This window comes from Protomyctophum parallelum (genome assembly GCF_964188405.1).
Source record: "Protomyctophum parallelum genome assembly, chromosome: 4".
NCBI lineage: Eukaryota > Metazoa > Chordata > Actinopteri > Myctophiformes > Myctophidae > Protomyctophum > Protomyctophum parallelum.
Window position 1 is genome coordinate 54,547,375 of NC_139700.1, and position 17,725 is coordinate 54,565,099.

At 45.7% G+C, this 17,725-nt stretch overlaps 1 protein-coding gene across 5 annotated transcripts in view; it reads left to right on the top strand.

Moving 5' to 3' along the window:
* Nucleotides 1–17,725, top strand: part of ptprbl (protein tyrosine phosphatase receptor type B, like) — a 55,235-nt gene that overhangs the window by 18,420 nt on the left and 19,090 nt on the right. For 4 of the 5 annotated variants that reach the window (XM_083763276.1, XM_083763277.1, XM_083763278.1 and 1 more), the window contains 13 exons: nt 166–432; nt 2,255–2,515; nt 3,645–3,908; nt 4,917–5,183; nt 6,185–6,454; nt 8,612–8,875; nt 9,345–9,614; nt 10,137–10,433; nt 10,566–10,681; nt 10,789–10,951; nt 15,460–15,603; nt 16,072–16,375; nt 16,823–16,932. In XM_083763276.1, coding sequence (XP_083619402.1) covers nt 166–432; nt 2,255–2,515; nt 3,645–3,908; nt 4,917–5,183; nt 6,185–6,454; nt 8,612–8,875; nt 9,345–9,614; nt 10,137–10,433; nt 10,566–10,681; nt 10,789–10,951; nt 15,460–15,603; nt 16,072–16,375; nt 16,823–16,932 — 2,997 coding nt within the window. Of the gene's footprint in view, nt 1–165; nt 433–2,254; nt 2,516–3,644; nt 3,909–4,916; nt 5,191–6,184; nt 6,455–8,611; nt 8,876–9,344; nt 9,615–10,136; nt 10,434–10,565; nt 10,682–10,788; nt 10,952–15,459; nt 15,604–16,071; nt 16,376–16,822; nt 16,933–17,725 lie in introns of those variants that run through there. The other variant, XM_083763280.1, reaches the window with a different exon arrangement.

Consider the following 17,725-nt stretch of genomic DNA (forward strand, 5'->3'; position numbering starts at 1 on the left):
ATACAAAATCAAATATCAAAACGTATAATTCGAATTAGATTTAACAAAACTGTTTTTTTTTTTTATAAATATGTTTCCTAATCCAAGTAAGAACACGACAAACAAAGAAACAACCTTTTTTTTATTTCTCTCTTTCTTCCCCTTCTCTTTCTCCTCCCAATTAAGTTCCCGCTGCCGTTGGCGAGGTGACGGTCAGTAACAACGGCCGCATGGACTTCCTCAGCGTGTCATGGCGTCCGGCGGTGGGCGAGGTGGACAGCTACCTGGTGACGCTGAGGGACCGGGAGAAGACGGTCCAACAGAACCTCATGTCCAGGTCGGCCAGCCCCGAGTGTGGCTTCAACCTGCTGGTCCCGGGACGCCTCTACAACATCTCCATCACCTCCCGCAGCGGAGGCTACGAGAACCACACCACGGTGCTGGAACGCACACGTATGTACAGTTACTACAGTATCACCTTCTCCTCCTTTTTTTTTTTGTTGCCTTCATTGATAGGGTACAGTAATTAGACAGGAAAGGGGGAGACAGATGGGGAGTGACACGCGGGGGCCGTCGGGGATCGGGAGTTGAACCCGCGGCACGCTGTCCGGCTGGCTCGGCAGCCTAAGGTGTCCAGACGGTTGAGATAACCGTCCGGGCAGCGCACTCTGCTTTTTAACACATTGTACAGTATCTGCTCCTCTCGCTGACTCTGCTTTTTATGTCTATGTATGTATTTATGCACGTGAAGAGCTATATTAAACTAAAAGTTATTGTTGATTTGATTTGATTTGATTTGATTTATTTAGAAAAGCAATCATAATACATTATAATCAGCGATTCAAGGATTTCACAGTAAAGTCCAGAGACTTATTTCCACTGAGGTCCTCTCTCACTGAACGGAACAATACTTTAAAATACATCACAAATACATAACAGTACATATACATTACATACACAACACAACAAGTACGTCCCTATCCATCCCTCTAAGATGACCCTTTATAGGGGAACCTTTTCCAGTAGCCATTTTTTTGTCTTCAGTTTAAATGTCCTCAAATTGGAGGTCAGTTTAACACTGGATTCCAGGCTGTTCCACTGTGTGGCTCCTATATAAATGAATGAGCCTTTGCCCACTTTACTTTTAAAAGCAGGGAGCACCACATCTGCAATACTGGCTCTGGTGAAATGGTTGTGTACCTCGTTTACCTGAAACATGTTCTTAAAACTTCTGGGACCTCTCCGTATTTAATGTTATGGACTATGTTTAGTCTAGCCATTGTAACCTTTGATTCTACTGGGAGCCAGTTCAGCTCTCTGAACTGGTTCCTTCCTATATGGGTTCTGGGTTCCATCGCTAGTATAACCCTGATCAGTCTATTTTGAGCTGACTGTTGTTGCTGCTGGAATGACAATGGAGTACTTTGTGTGAAATTTATAACACTCTGGGTTTCCCGATTCACTAAGCTGTTTACACCCATATTTTGGGTGCAAAGTAATTTTCCAAACTCCAAAACGTTAGTAGTGTAGAATAAGGCATCATACAGCAAGCTTTGGTCTCATCATGTAAGTCTGCATCCGAGCACACCTGAGAGAGAGCGGCCCTCCGCATTATTTACTGACAAAAAAAAAGTGGTTTGGAAAAAAGTTTGGAAAATGCCTTTACACCCAAAATATGGCTGTAAACGGCTTAGTGAATCGGGTCCTATATAAGTAATTGTGTGGCATTGTGCTATTCCATATTTGTACATGTTTAGTTAGCATTATTGTCATAGCCATGGACATGTTATTAATTTTCGACTGCTGTTTTGGTCGTCTGGCTCTGAGTTGCTATATGGACACGAACATTAGTTCTAATTAGGGATGTACCGATGAGACATTTTGGGCGATATCGATATCCGATATAATTAATTGCTGTTATAGCCGATAACCGATATATATATTATATATGTCGATATGATCTCCCTTCTGTATTAAGAAAAATATAATAATTTTGGCCATTCTGAAAAAAATTGTTGACTCTTTTGAAAGCTTCCCCAGAAAACACTGTTAGAATATGCAGCCTTCATCGTCACAAAAGGCTTTTTCAGGCTTATATTTTGTATTTTTCAACATAATTATTATAAAATAAAATATCTGCTAAAACCGATATATTATTTGATTGATTACCGATATATCGGTTTAGGGCCATTATCGGCTGATACAGATGTGTTTGCCGATTAATCACCCATCACTAGTTCTAATGCGTTAAACGTCTCTCCGTCCGTCCATCCAGAGCCGTCCGGCGTCCAGAACCCGCACGCCACGCACGCTGCCCGCGACGACTACCTGAAGGTGTACTGGCGCCACGCGGCCGGCGACTTCGACTTCTACCAGGTGGTCATCAAGCACAACGTCTTCCACCAGAACAAGACGGTGCTGCGGACGCAGAACGAGTGTGTGTTCAACGGCCTGGTCCCCGGCCGGCTCTACACCGTGGTGGTCTGCACCTGGAGCGGAAAATACGAGACCAGCGTCTCCACCGACGGACGGACATGTGAGTCACCTTCAGCACTTACAATGTCTGTGCATATACATTGTTGTTTTTGGCAGCGAATTTCTTATTTTAGTTTTAGTCATAGTCTCTTGAATAGTTTTCATTTAGTTTTAGTCACGTTTTAGTCACCTGGAATGTTTTGGTGTTAGTCAAGTTTTAGTCGACTAAATGTCATAAGATTTTAGTCGACTAAATCTACAGTTGATTTAGTCGACTAGTTGCCTTGATGCTGTCGTAAAATAGCCGATCTACAAGTTCATAACTTGTGAACTTGTAGATCTGCTATTTTCAGCATGCAACCACGTGTAAAATGACTTATACTGGATCTCTTGTCCACTAGTCCCTTCCTGACATTTTAGTCTAGTTTTTATTTGTTGACGAAATTGTCAGTTTATTTAGTCTTAGTTTTAGTCATAATAGCTTAGTTTTCATTCAGTTTCCGTTTAGTTTTCGTCAGTGAAAAAAGGTAGTCGACGATCAGGGGGAATTAAACAAAGAAATGCAGCTACAGTTGTAGCTTTGTAGCTTTGCATCTGGAAGTTGAACCCAGCTCGGCTTCAATTTGTAGCTTTGTATCTTTTGCAGCAGCTACAAACGTCGGACGCATCTTTGCATCTTCGCGTCTTCGGCTTCCATTGACAAATGAATGGTATAGACTTACATGTTTGCATCTGACCGTATCGTGTGAACGCACCGATATCCCCACTGAGAGAGAGAGAACAACCCTTATTAAAATCCCCTTTTGGTGTTAGCATTATGTTATGCTTTAGCTATTGAAAAATAGCAGATCTACAAGCTATGAGCTTGTAGGTCTGCTATTTTAGAAAAATCGAAGAACGACTGACACAGAAACATAGCTTTTTCAGGAAACTGTCAGGATGTAGAAGACATTTTTAGAATCTGATCTCAGGCCTAAATGGGTTTACCCTGTCCCGTGCTGTCTCTGTGTAGTCCCGGCTGCAGTGCGGTCCCTGTCTCTGGGTCCCTGTCTCTGGGTCCCTGTCTCTGGGTCCCTGTCTCTGGGTCCCTGTCTCTGGGTCCCTGTCTCTGGGTCCCTGTCTCTGGGTCCCTGTCTCTGGGTCCCTGTCTCTTATTAACCCTGTCCCGTGCTGTCTCTGTCTCTGTGTAGTCCCGGCTGCCGTGCGGTCCCTGTCTCTGGCGGGCCAGGGGACGGAGGACCTCCGCGTGGCGTGGGCCCCCGCCCCGGGAGACGTGGACCACTACGAGGTGCAGGTTCTGTTCAACGACATGAAGGTGTTCCCGCCCGTCCCGCGGGGCAGCGACATGGGCCAGTGCACCGTGACCTCCCTGACCCCGGGACGCCTCTACAAGATCCAGGTGTCCACGGTCAGCGGGCCCAACCACAACGCCAAGTTCATAGAGGGGCGGACAGGTATAAACCCTAACCCTAACCCTAACCCAACCACAACGCCAAGTTCATAGAGGGGCGGACAGGTATAAACCCTAACCCTAACCCTAACCCAACCACAACGCCAAGTTCATAGAGGGGCGGACAGGTATAAACCCTAACCCTAACCCTAACCCAACCACAACGCCAAGTTCATAGAGGGGCGGACAGGTATAAACCCTAACCCTAACCCTAACCCAACCACAACGCCAAGTTCATAGAGGGGCGGACAGGTATAAACCCTAACCCTAACCCTAACCCAACCACAACGCCAAGTTCATAGAGGGGCGGACAGGTATAAACCCTAACCCTAACCCTAACCCAACCACAACGCCAAGTTCATAGAGGGGCGGACAGGTATAAACTAACCTTTCTCATATCAAGGTCCATTATTTATTTGGCATTTGAGCCACGGACCACCATTTGATGTGATATAGCCTCACAGGCCCAAAACTAAAGGAATGTTTTCTTATCGTTGTATAAGATTTTGTCCACAATTCCATGCTGTATTGATAGGCAAATGTTGATAAAAATAACAATTCTTCCACATTCTCTAATTGTGTACAGACTTCTTATAAATCAAGTAATGCAGATCTTTAACAATAATGTAACTCTTGAGAGAGTAAAAATGAAGCCAAATGGATTTCATTGGTTTCATTTTTTTACACTCTCAAGAGTTAACCCATTCTGGACGGGAACCCCTTTTGGTGTTTTAAGCGTTACGTTAAACTTTAGCTATTGAAAAATAGCAGACCTACAAGTTCATAGCGCGCCACTCGGTGGCGCGCTATGAACTAGTAGGTCTGCTATTTTAGAAAAATCGTTAAAATGTGCCTCAAATCTTTCCGAAAATTGTCATGATTTAGAAAACGTTTCTTTCTAATTTCGACGTCAGGCCTTTGGCCATTTGGTTACTGGTTGAGAACCACTGTTTTACATAAGCACCCAAATGCTCATGTGTCTGACTCCTCCTCCTCCTCGCCGCCCAATCAGTGCCCAGCAAGGTGAAGAACATCCACGTGAGTAACGGCGGCCTGAGTGACAGTCTGAAGATCAGCTGGACCCCGGGTCAGGGCGACCTGGACAGCTACTCCGTGTCTCTGTTCAAGGACAGCGGCCGCCGGCTGGACGTCAAGCCGGTCCGCAAGCACGACGCGGAGCTGAGCTTCGGCTCGCTGCAGCCGGGCCAGCTCTACAGCGTCACCATCCAGTCCCTGAGCGGAGAGCTGACCAACAACAACACAGCCGGCGGACGCACAGGTAAATGGTAAATGGTAAAAGGTGCATTTATATAGCGCCTTTATCCAAGGCGCTTTACAGAGATTGTGCATTACATTCACCCATTCACACACACATTCATACACCGATGGCAGCGGAAACCATGCAAGGCACCAACTAGCACATCGGGAGCAATTAGGGGTTCAGTGTCTTGCTCAAGGACACTTCGACAGTAACTCTGGGGGAGCCCGGGTTCGAACTGGCAACCATTACGGTTCCCGTCCAGGCACTCTACCCCTGAGCCACCGCCGCCCCAGGTGAGAGCCCCCAGCTCAGAATGACAAGTATTGCACGTGTGCACGCGTCTCACGCGCACACCGCACACACACACACACACACACACACACACATTCACACGCACGCGTGTGTGCGAGTTAAAGCAGCCGATTGGGAACCAGTCCGACACCAGAGTTACTGTCGAAGTGTCCTTGAGCAAGACTCTAAACCCCTAATTGATCCCGATGTGCTGGTTGGTGCCTTGCATGGTTTCCCCCGCCATCAGTGTGTGTGAATGGGTGAATGTAATGCACCTAGGCGCCTTTATCCAAGGTGCTTTACATGTGCCTTGACAGCAGTGGCCGTGGTTTTATAAAAAATATATTGAATATTGAATTATAATTATAATTATTTAATAAATACCCTTTTTTTGGCGGTTTTTATTTTTTATTTTTTCATACATCAAAGGTTTTATGGTCAGTATTCTCCATCTAGGCTTAAAATAATTGATATAAATATTTGTGTAAATCTGTATGGAGTAAAATGAATGGCCGATTTTTCAGTGGAACCAGAAAACCATGCCCACTGCTATATATAAATGCACCATTTCTAAAGAGCGACCTCCTCTGCTCCAGTCCTCCCAACGCACGCACGCACGCACGCACGCACGCACGCACGCACGCACGCACGCACGCACGCACGCACGCACACACACACACACACACACAGTTAACTAAAGCGCGGCCTGCTCCTCTCCCCCCCCCCAGTCCCCTCCACGGTGACGGGGCTGCAGGTGGACAACCTCCACAGCACCTGCAGCCTCCAGGCCAGCTGGCAGGAAGCCCTGGGCGTGGCCGACGGCTACGGCCTGCAGCTATTGGACGAGAGGGGCGTCCTGGTGGCCAACTCCTCCCAGGCCTCGGGACAGACGCGGCACCGCTTCGACGGCCTCACCCCGGGCAAGAGGTACCGCGTGCAGGTCCACACCACCAGCGGAGGGGTCTGCAGCCTGGGGGTCAGCGCCGATGCGCGCACTCGTAAGGATATATCCACCGTTATCGGTGTTGTCTGTTATTCGGGTTTGAAAGCCTGTGTGCCCAAAACTCTTCCTTTTTAAGTGGTGCAACCACTTCTACATCCAGCAATGTCCATGTACCTAGGTAGGTACCTGTATGTGTACCTGTATAAGTGAGCACCAGAGTACAGAGAAGAAATTGGAACGATACAGAGAAGAAATTGGAACGATACAAATTGGAACGATACAGAGAACCAATAGACGGGAGTTGCACCACATGGTTCACACTGGTGTGATTTTTTTGAGGGGCGCTAGCCCCTAGTAGTAGTTTATTTATTTTGGTCATTAAAACAAATTACAATTTACAATTTACAATTTACAATTTAGGCATTTAGCAGACGCTCTTAATCCAGAGCGACTTACATTTGAGCAAAAACAAAAGCATGGGAATACATCACATAAAAGTATTTATCATGAAACATGCGTAAGCTAAGAAAGTAACAGTGGAATATCTATATAGTGAAACTATACATACTATACATACAAACTATACATACACTTATACATATAAACTATACATCTTTACTACTATGCTATACATGTGTACTATGGCGTGCTATGACTACATACAATACAATTACAGTGCTGTCTACATAACATGCTATAAGTCTGTATCAAATGCTATATAATCCAACAGAAATGCTATCTAAGGATAGTGCCTGCTTTTTTTTTGCAAAAGAAACATTGACCAAAAAGGTGTAGGCTGAAGCCTAAGCTTATAGTGCCTATACCCTTCTAACAGATAAATGGCTTTCATAGGTCAAATAATACAACAAAGCAAACAGAAGGGGAAAAAAAACAAGAAAACAAAACAAAAACAAATAGACATAACATAAAACAAAGACAGACAGGACAATACAGTTAACAGGAACAACAAGGAACAAAAACAACAAAACAAAACACAAAAGAAGAAAACAAAACATATCAATGTTCTATCTACTATCTACCTACAGTATGTCCAGCTTTGAGGGTGTGAGTGTAAACACAAACATTGTCCTAACACTAACATTGAATGCCATTGACAATGAATGGCCAGTTTTGAGTGTTTGTGTAAACACAAACATCGAAGACGAAGGTGAGGACGTGAATTGTGATTATCTACATATTTACACATAGCCTATATCCATCCAAACATTATGTGCATAAGGTTTAGATGAAATAAGTTACATGAGCATAGCAGGGGTGCACTGCAGGGTAGAACTACCCACCTATATATCTGAGACCTTCTAAAATGCGTCCGTAAGACCCGTCATCATCTTCTACAGGGACGTGCATGCACACACAGACAGCAAGGGGGCTTCAGCCCCTGCCCTTTTGAATACAAGAAGACTCACCCCGTTTCTGTTTTCCTCCCAGAATTTTCCCCAGTGAGGGGTGGGAGAGGCTGGACAGCAGACGGCTGGATTTTCAATTTCTCTAACTATAAACTTTCATGACAGCAGAACAGCCTAAGTACAAATATAATTTATGAAAAGCTACTACAGTGAAGTCTGTTCACAGACGTTGTTGTAGGATATGTGGGGATTATCTGACGAGGTACCATTTGAGGGGGCAAAACCTTACATATACTAAATAATACTAAATTGTTTATAGGGTCAATATAAGTAAAATAATATAGCCTTTCTACAGGAGTATCTTTTTATATTTTTCTAAAAAGAATACAAACAGCCAATAGCATATTACAAAGTTATCCCCCTCACTGGGGAAGATTCCGGGAGGAAAAATGGGCATGCACCGGGGTGAGTCTTCTTGTTACTGCCCTTTTACCCGTCTGTAAAACAACTGCCCTTTCCAGACCACGAATGCAGCGTTTACTACATGGTGAAAAGGCCCTCCTCTCCTTTCCATGTCATACCAGAAGGCAGCATTAAGGATAATTGCTTTTCTTTTAACTTGAACACAGTATTTTGCGTTGAACAAATTAGTTTTGAAATCCATGTCGTTACACCGCATCTCTATAGCTAAAGAGTGCTGGGTTGTGCCCCGAAAATAGCTGATCTACAAGCTCTGCGACACGTTGTGAGCTTGTAGATCTGCTATTTTATTTTTGTCCAAAGGTGCCCTCTTAGGGTATTTTAGCCCCTGCCTCTCTAACACTCTGCTCTGTGCCTCATGTCAGGGCCCGCCGCCGTCACAGACCTCTCCATCAAAAGCAACACCACCACGGGCCTGTCCTTCCGCTGGGCGCCACCGGAGGGCGACTTCGAGGCCTACGACATCTACCTGTACGACGGGGCGGACGCGCTGACGGACCGCCGCAGCGGCCAGGCCGCCAGCAGGGACTGCTCCTTCCAGGGCCTCAGGCCTGGCGCCCCCTACAGGCTGGTGGTGTTGACGCGCAGCGGAGACCAGACCAACGACTCGGCCATCTGGGCCAGGACAGGTGAGGAGGGTTTAGTTTTAGTCGCATTTTTGTCACCCCAGGATTATTCTGGTTTTAGACTAAATATCAAGAGATTTTAGTTGACCAAATCTACAGTTGATTTAGTCGACTAATATGTATTTTGGCGGGCCTTGATGCCGTCATAATGGCTGATTTAACATTTGCTGAATATAGCAGATATACAAACTTGTAGATCTGCTATTTTCAGCATGCAACCAAGTGTAAAATGACTTATACTGTCCACTAGTCCCTTCCTAACATTTTAGTCTAGTTTCTATTTGTTGACGAAATTGTCACTATATTTAATCTTAGTTTCAGTCACCATAGCTTAGTTTTCATGTAGTTTCCATTTAGTTTTCGTCAGTGAAAAAAGGTAGTCGACGAACATCTTTCGTCATAGTTTTAGTCGACGTAAAACAACTCTGGTAGTAACCATTGTCTCTGTACCTCCACCGTGTCGACCATGCAGTCCCAGCAGCAGTGACCTCCCTGCAGGCTCACAGCTCCTCCAACCAGTCCGAGTGTCTGACGCTGAGCTGGGAGCGCCCGGCCGGGGAGCTGAGCGGCTACCTGCTGTCCCTCTACGACCCCGACGGGAAGCAGCAGGCCGAGGAGCGTCTGGCCGCGGAGCTGACCCAGTTCACCTTCCACGGCCTGGTCCCCGGGCGCCTTTACCACGCCGTGATGCTGAGCCGCAGCGGGGAGCTCGCCAACAGGGCCCACGTGGCGGGCAGGACGGGTAATCAGCGGTTGTTTTTGGCAGCAAAGTTTTCGTTTTAGTTTTAGTCACATTTTAGTCACCTGGAATGTTTTAGTGTTAGTCTAGTTTTAGTCGACTAAATCTATGGTTGATTTAGTCGACTAAAATGTGTTTTGGCGGGCCTTGATGCCGTCGTAATAACTGATTGCTGAAAATAGCCGATATTGTAGATTGGCTATTTTACCCCCAATTTCTATTGTAAAATCAATGTTAATTTAACCCGGAGAGTGTACAAATGGAACTGAGTTACAGACCCATAAGGGTCCATTCTGTTCCGAACTTCCTATACTATCTATCATTTAGCTGGGGACCCCCTGGAACTCCCTCAAGGACCCCTGGTGGGTCCCCGGACCCCACTTTGAGAACCACTGACTTGTAGGTCACCAACGTAGTACTCTTCTCTGGTGTTCTTCCCCACCGTGCAGCCCCCAGACCCCCCACGTCCTTCTCCTTCTCCTTCTCCTAACGTACTCTTCTCTGGTGTTCTTCCCCACCGTGCAGCCCCCAGACCCCCCACGTCCTTCTCCTTCGGCGGGGTGACCAACACCTCCCTGGAGGTCACCTGGAACGGCCCCGTCGGCTCCGACTACGACGCCTTCGACCTGCAGTGGGCTCCCCGCGACCAGCTGTCCGTCATCGACCCGTACCACACGCGCGCCTCGGGCAGTCGCATCCTGAAGGGCATGTACCCCGGGCGGCTCTACAGCTTCAGCCTGCGCACGGTCAGCAGAGGAGGAGCCTCCTCCTCTGGGGCTCCAGTGACCATGAGCCTGCCCATCGAGAAGAGCATCCGTACCAGTAGGTATCCATCATGCTCCAATGGCCTCCAGTAGGTATCATCATGCTCCAATGGCCTCCGGAATCTCTGTAAGCCCTCCTCATCTCCATCTCTAATATACCTCCTGCTTCTTCTTCCTCCTCCTCCTCCAGAGCCAGAGCGAGTCCACAGCCTGCACTGCCGTCCTCAGAGCTCCACGTCCATCTCCTGCTCCTGGGGCTCGCCGGAGGCCGACTACGACTCCTACACCATCGAGTGCCTGCGCCAGGTTAGCGTTGACTTCATCAACTAGAAAAACTAAGACCAAACATGTTCGTCGACCAAACAACAAAATCTAAATTTGCTTTTCCAAATCAAAACACTGGCGCCCTGCAGGACTCCGGGACGCTGGTGTACTCGCGCCTCACGGGCCGCGACGCCAAAGTCTACCTGATCACCCAGCTGGAGCCCCACCGGCGCTACACCATCTCCGTCAAGGCCATCTCCGACAGCATGACCAGCGAGGCCTCCCAGGACAGCGTGGTCACCATGATTGACCGTGAGTGGTCAGCAATACTGTCTCTATGTCTTCTTCTTTTCCTTTTTTTAAATTAAAGGAGAATTCCATACTAAAAGGCTTTCTTACCTTTCTTTGTAGTTGTTACGTCCCCACCAAAGAGGTCCAGGTGTTATTTTGTGCAAAAGCTCCTTATTGGCTATTTCCCCTACCATGAGCCCTACATGAATTGCATTGAATTGAATGGGAATTGAATGGGGCTATGGGGTGTTGTGCTAATTTGCATATTTCCATCGCTCAAAATTATAATTTCTTTGTATATATCCTCTCTTCATAATGTAAATAATATCCCAATGGCACACTTTACTACTTCTTTCGATGGAAATAAGCGAATTAGCATAACACCCTATAGCCCCATTAAATTCCCATTCAATGCAATGCAATTCATTGAGGGCTTATGGTAGGGAAAATAGCCAATAAGGAGTTTTTTCACAAAAAAACACCTGGACCTCTTTGGTGGGGACGTAACAACTACAAAGAAAGGTAAGAAAGATAAGAAAGCATTCTAGCATGGAATTCTCCTTTAAAACAACCACTGGCACCTCACGTCTTAGGAGGGCAGTATCAGTCACCAGGAAAAAGGGTCAGGTGTTCTAACATTGTTAAAATGGAGTTACAATGTTTGTATAGGAAGGAAGGGGGATAGCTAAACGAATATCAAATATCTGAATACTGAATCAAGCAACTCATTCTGGGTGGGAACGGGTTCTGCACAGTATGTACAGTATTCAAAAAATATTTGATGCTGACCTAAGTTTAGGTCAGGATTTAGAAGGCATTTTACGATCGGGGTCAGGCCAAAATGGGTTAAAAAAAAATGTCTGTGGTGTTCACATAGGCCTGAGTACACGATAGAATGACCTTTGATCTTTTGAAAGGGAAATGATGTGATTGTAATGATTGTGATGAGTACTACAGCGACTAGCTACTAGTGATGAGTCCTACAGCTACTAGTGATGAGTACTACAGCTACTAGCTACTAGTGATGAGTCCTACAGCTACTAGCTACTAGTGATGAGTCCTACAGCTACTAGCTACTAGTGATGAGTCCTACAGCTACTAGCTACTAGTGATGAGTCCTACAGCTACTAGCTACTAGTGATGAGTCCTACAGCTACTAGCTACTAGTGATGAGTCCTACAGCGACTAGCTACTAGTGATGAGTACTACAGCTACTAGCTACTAGTGATGAGTACTACAGCTACTAGCTACTAGTGATGAGTACTACAGCTACTAGCTACTAGTGATGAGTCCTACAGCTACTAGCTACTAGTGATGAGTACTACAGCTACTAGCTACTATAGTGATGAGTACTACAGCTACTAGCTACTAGTGATGAGTACTACAGCTACTAGCTACTAGTGATGAGTACTACAGCTACTAGCTACTAGTGATGAGTCCTACAGCTACTAGCTACTAGTGATGAGTCCTACAGCTACTAGCTACTAGTGATGAGTCCTACAGCTACTAGCTACTAGTGATGAGTCCTACAGCTACTAGCTACTAGTGATGAGTCCTACAGCGACTAGCTACTAGTGATGAGTACTACAGCTACTAGCTACTAGTGATGAGTCCTACAGCTACTAGCTACTAGTGATGAGTCCTACAGCTACTAGCTACTAGTGATGAGTCCTACAGCTACTAGCTACTAGTGATGAGTCCTACAGCTACTAGCTACTAGTGATGAGTCCTACAGCGACTAGCTACTAGTGATGAGTACTACAGCTACTAGCTACTATAGTGATGAGTACTACAGCTACTAGCTACTAGTGATGAGTACTACAGCTACTAGCTACTAGTGATGAGTACTACAGCTACTAGCTACTATAGTGATGAGTACTACAGCTACTAGCTACTAGTGATGAGTACTACAGCTACTAGCTACTATAGTGATGAGTCCTACTACAGCTACTAGCTACTATAGTGATGAGTACTACAGCTACTAGCTACTAGTGATGAGTACTACAGCTACTAGCTACTATAGTGATGAGTCCTACTACAGCTACTAGCTACTAGTGATGAGTACTACAGCGACTAGCTACTAGTGATGAGTACTACAGCTACTAGCTACTAGTGATGAGTCCTACAGCTACTAGCTACTAGTGATGAGTACTACAGCTACTAGCTACTAGTGATGAGTCCTACAGCTACTAGCTACTAGTGATGAGTCCTACAGCTACTAGCTACTAGTGATGAGTACTACAGCTACTAGCTACTAGTGATGAGTCCTACAGCTACTAGCTACTAGTGATGAGTCCTACAGCGACTAGCTACTAGTGATGAGTACTACAGCTACTAGCTACTATAGTGATGAGTACTACACCTACTAGCTACTAGTGATGAGTACTACAGCGACTAGCTACTAGTGATGAGTACTACAGCTACTAGCTACTATAGTGATGAGTACTACAGCTACTAGCTACTAGTGATGAGTCCTACAGCTACTAGCTACTATAGTGATGAGTACTACAGCTACTAGCTACTAGTGATGAGTACTACAGCTACTAGCTACTAGTGATGAGTACTACAGCTACTAGCTACTAGTGATGAGTCCTACAGCTACTAGCTACTAGTGATGAGTCCTACAGCTACTAGCTACTAGTGATGAGTACTACAGCTACTAGCTACTAGTGATGAGTACTACAGCTACTAGCTACTAGTGATGAGTCCTACAGCTACTAGCTACTAGTGATGAGTCCTACAGCTACTAGCTACTAGTGATGAGTACTACAGCGACTAGCTACTAGTGATGAGTACTACAGCTACTAGCTACTAGTGATGAGTACTACAGCTACTAGCTACTAGTGATGAGTCCTACAGCTACTAGCTACTAGTGATGAGTACTACAGCTACTAGCTACTAGTGATGAGTCCTACAGCTACTAGCTACTAGTGATGAGTACTACAGCGACTAGCTACTAGTGATGAGTCCTACTACAGCTACTAGCTACTAGTGATGAGTCCTACAGCTACTAGCTACTATAGTGATGAGTACTACAGCTACTAGCTACTAGTGATGAGTCCTACAGCTACTAGCTACTATAGTGATGAGTACTACAGCTACTAGCTACTAGTGATGAGTACTACAGCTACTAGCTACTAGTGATGAGTACTACAGCTACTAGCTACTAGTGATGAGTACTACAGCTACTAGCTACTAGTGATGAGTCCTACAGCTACTAGCTACTAGTGATGAGTACTACAGCTACTAGCTACTAGTGATGAGTACTACAGCTACTAGCTACTAGTGATGAGTACTACAGCTACTAGCTACTAGTGATGAGTACTACAGCGACTAGCTACTAGTGATGAGTACTACAGCGACTAGCTACTATAGTGATGAGTACTACAGCTACTAGCTACTAGTGATGAGTCCTACAGCTACTAGCTACTAGTGATGAGTACTACAGCTACTAGCTACTAGTGATGAGTCCTACAGCTACTAGCTACTAGTGATGAGTACTACAGCTACTAGCTACTAGTGATGAGTACTACATCGACTAGCTACTAGTGATGAGTCCTACTACAGCTACTAGCTACTAGTGATGAGTCCTACATCTACTAGCTACTAGTGATGAGTCCTACAGCTACTAGCTACTAGTGATGAGTACTACAGCGACTAGCTACTAGTGATGAGTCCTACTACAGCTACTAGCTACTAGTGATGAGTCCTACAGCTACTAGCTACTATAGTGATGAGTACTACAGCTACTAGCTACTAGTGATGAGTCCTACAGCTACTAGCTACTATAGTGATGAGTACTACAGCTACTAGCTACTAGTGATGAGTACTACAGCTACTAGCTACTAGTGATGAGTCCTACAGCTACTAGCTACTAGTGATGAGTACTACAGCTACTAGCTACTAGTGATGAGTCCTACAGCGACTAGCTACTAGTGATGAGTACTACAGCTACTAGCTACTAGTGATGAGTACTACAGCGACTAGCTACTAGTGATGAGTCCTACAGCTACTAGCTACTAGTGATGAGTACTACAGCGACTAGCTACTAGTGATGAGTACTACAGCTACTAGCTACTAGTGATGAGTACTACAGCTACTAGCTACTAGTGATGAGTCCTACAGCTACTAGCTACTAGTGATGAGTCCTACAGCTACTAGCTACTAGTGATGAGTACTACAGCTACTAGCTACTAGTGATGAGTACTACAGCTACTAGCTACTAGTGATGAGTACTACAGCTACTAGCTACTAGTGATGAGTCCTACAGCTACTAGCTACTAGTGATGAGTCCTACAGCTACTAGCTACTAGTGATGAGTCCTACAGCTACTAGCTACTAGTGATGAGTCCTACAGCTACTAGCTACTAGTGATGAGTCCTACAGCTACTAGCTACTAGTGATGAGTCCTACAGCTACTAGCTACTAGTGATGAGTCCTACAGCTACTAGCTACTAGTGATGAGTCCTACAGCTACTAGTGATGAGTACTACAGCTACTAGCTACTAGTGTTATGATTCCATCTGTAGGCCCGCCTCTCCCACCCCTGAGGGTCAGCGACAGGGCTGCCATGGTAACCAAGTCCTCCATCTTCTTCAAGTTCAACTGCAGTTGGTTCAGCGACGTCAACGGAGCGGTCAAGTTCTTCACCGTGGTGGTCAAAGAGGCAGAGGGTAGGCATGGATGGTATACACGCACACGCACGCACGCTCGTTCGCTCGCTCACATACATACATTGGACACACAGTAAAATTACCCTGAATCTTGGAATTAAAATCTCACGTCTCAATTGTTACACTACCATTATGATATGAAATACATTTTTCTTTAATATAGAAAACAAAAAGTAAAGAAAAAATACAAAGACAAAAAAGAGAGAAAGAAAACCCTCAACCCTCCCACCCATGCTGCTCAGTGACACCGCATACTATAGAATAAAATAGCAAGATGATGAAATGCTCATGGAAAACATCTGAAAAGAAAATGGCGTACAGTCAACCATATCAGTGGTACCCTGTCTATTACTAAGTAATGGACCAAGGGGCAGCCAAACCTTATCAAATTGTTTCTCCCTGTCTCTCAGGAAATACCTTATTCTCTCAAGACTCACCCCTTATTCTTTGGACACTTTTTACTTAAAGATGTTGAGAATGTCCAACCGGAGCAACACCACCCGCTCCCCTCGTACCTGGACTACAGGCTGAACTCCTCCGTCAAGGCCTACCAGACCAGCTACTTCCAGAGCCAGTGTGCCGAGGGCCCGGACGCCGGCAGCCAGAGCTACGAGATCAGCCTGGGCACGGGCATGGACAGCCTGGGAGGGTCCTGTGACCACAACAAGCACCCCCAGGACAGAGACATGGAGCTGGACTCTGTGGACAGAGTGAGGTGGTGGGACTCAGACCCGTTCTGCGACGGACCGCTCAAACCCAAGACTGCATACAGGTATGGTGTGGAGCGAAAAATGTTCGTCGACTACCTTTTTTCACTGATGAAAACGTTGACGATGACTAAAACTATAAGACAATATAAATGCACCATTTCTAACGTGCGGCCTCCTCTGCTCCAGTCCTTTCAACACACGCACGCACGCACACAGTGGAGCACATAGGAGCTATGCTTTGTCACAGCTGATCCGTAAATAGTATGATACAGTACATAATCTGTATTCTGTTGACAGCTAAAACATGATTGTAGTCAATGTGTATCTTGTAGTCCTGACAGACGTTCGACAGGTGGTTATTGAATATTTTCACGAGTGTAATTTGACACACTTTTTCATTAATGCCGCAACAACCTGATGTACCAGAGCTGAACTTCAGAGAGGAAAAAACACGTTTCTATCATTTTAAGCTGAAGCATCAAACGTGGTTGTTCTGTCTCCCTGCTCAGGCTCAGCGTGCGAGCCTTCACCCAGCTGTTTGATGACGAGGATCACCATGGCAACATGTCCCCCCTCTACACCGACACATACCTGTCCCTTCCTGTGGTCACTGAGGCTGGTGAGGATGATGTTATACCTTAATAAAACATACCTGTCCCTCCCTGTGGTCACTGAGGCTGGTGAGGATGATGTTATACCTTAATTAAACATACCTGTCCCTCCCTGTGCTCACTGAGGCTGGTGAGGATGATGTTATACCTTAATTAAACATACCTGTCCCTCCCTGTGGTCACTGAGGCTGGTGAGGATGATGTTATACCTTAATTAAACATACCTGTCCCTCCCTGTGGTCACTGAGGCTGGTGAGGATGATGTTATACCTTAATAAAACATACCTGTCCCTCCCTATGGTCACTGAGGCTGGTGAGGATGATGTTATACCTTAATAAAACATACCTGTCCCTCCCTATGGTCACTGAGGCTGGTGAGGATGATGTTATACTTAATAAAACATTAATTAGAGGTCGTGTGGGCCGGATAATGCTTCTTCTGCTTATGTCACGCATTTCACTGGCACTGGCCTCCCGTTACCGCCTATGGTAACGGGAGGGAATATTAACACCCCAATCGCCCAGGACGAAGTTGAAAACGGATCGCATCGCTCCACAGCCTTGCACAACAAACAGTGGGACGTCATCGAAAATGTTCCCCCCCTGTTTAGCCGACGACAACGGAAATCTTAAAACGTTAATAACTCGCAATCTAAATCATCCCGTCCGATTCTAAGAAAAGATCATGTGTTAGACAGCCTGTTAGACTGCTGTCCAGGCGCTAGTCACGGTAGATTTAATCACACCTCCTGTTGTTGTCGATCACATTGAGAGTGTTTTGGCTACTTTTAGCTGCTACAG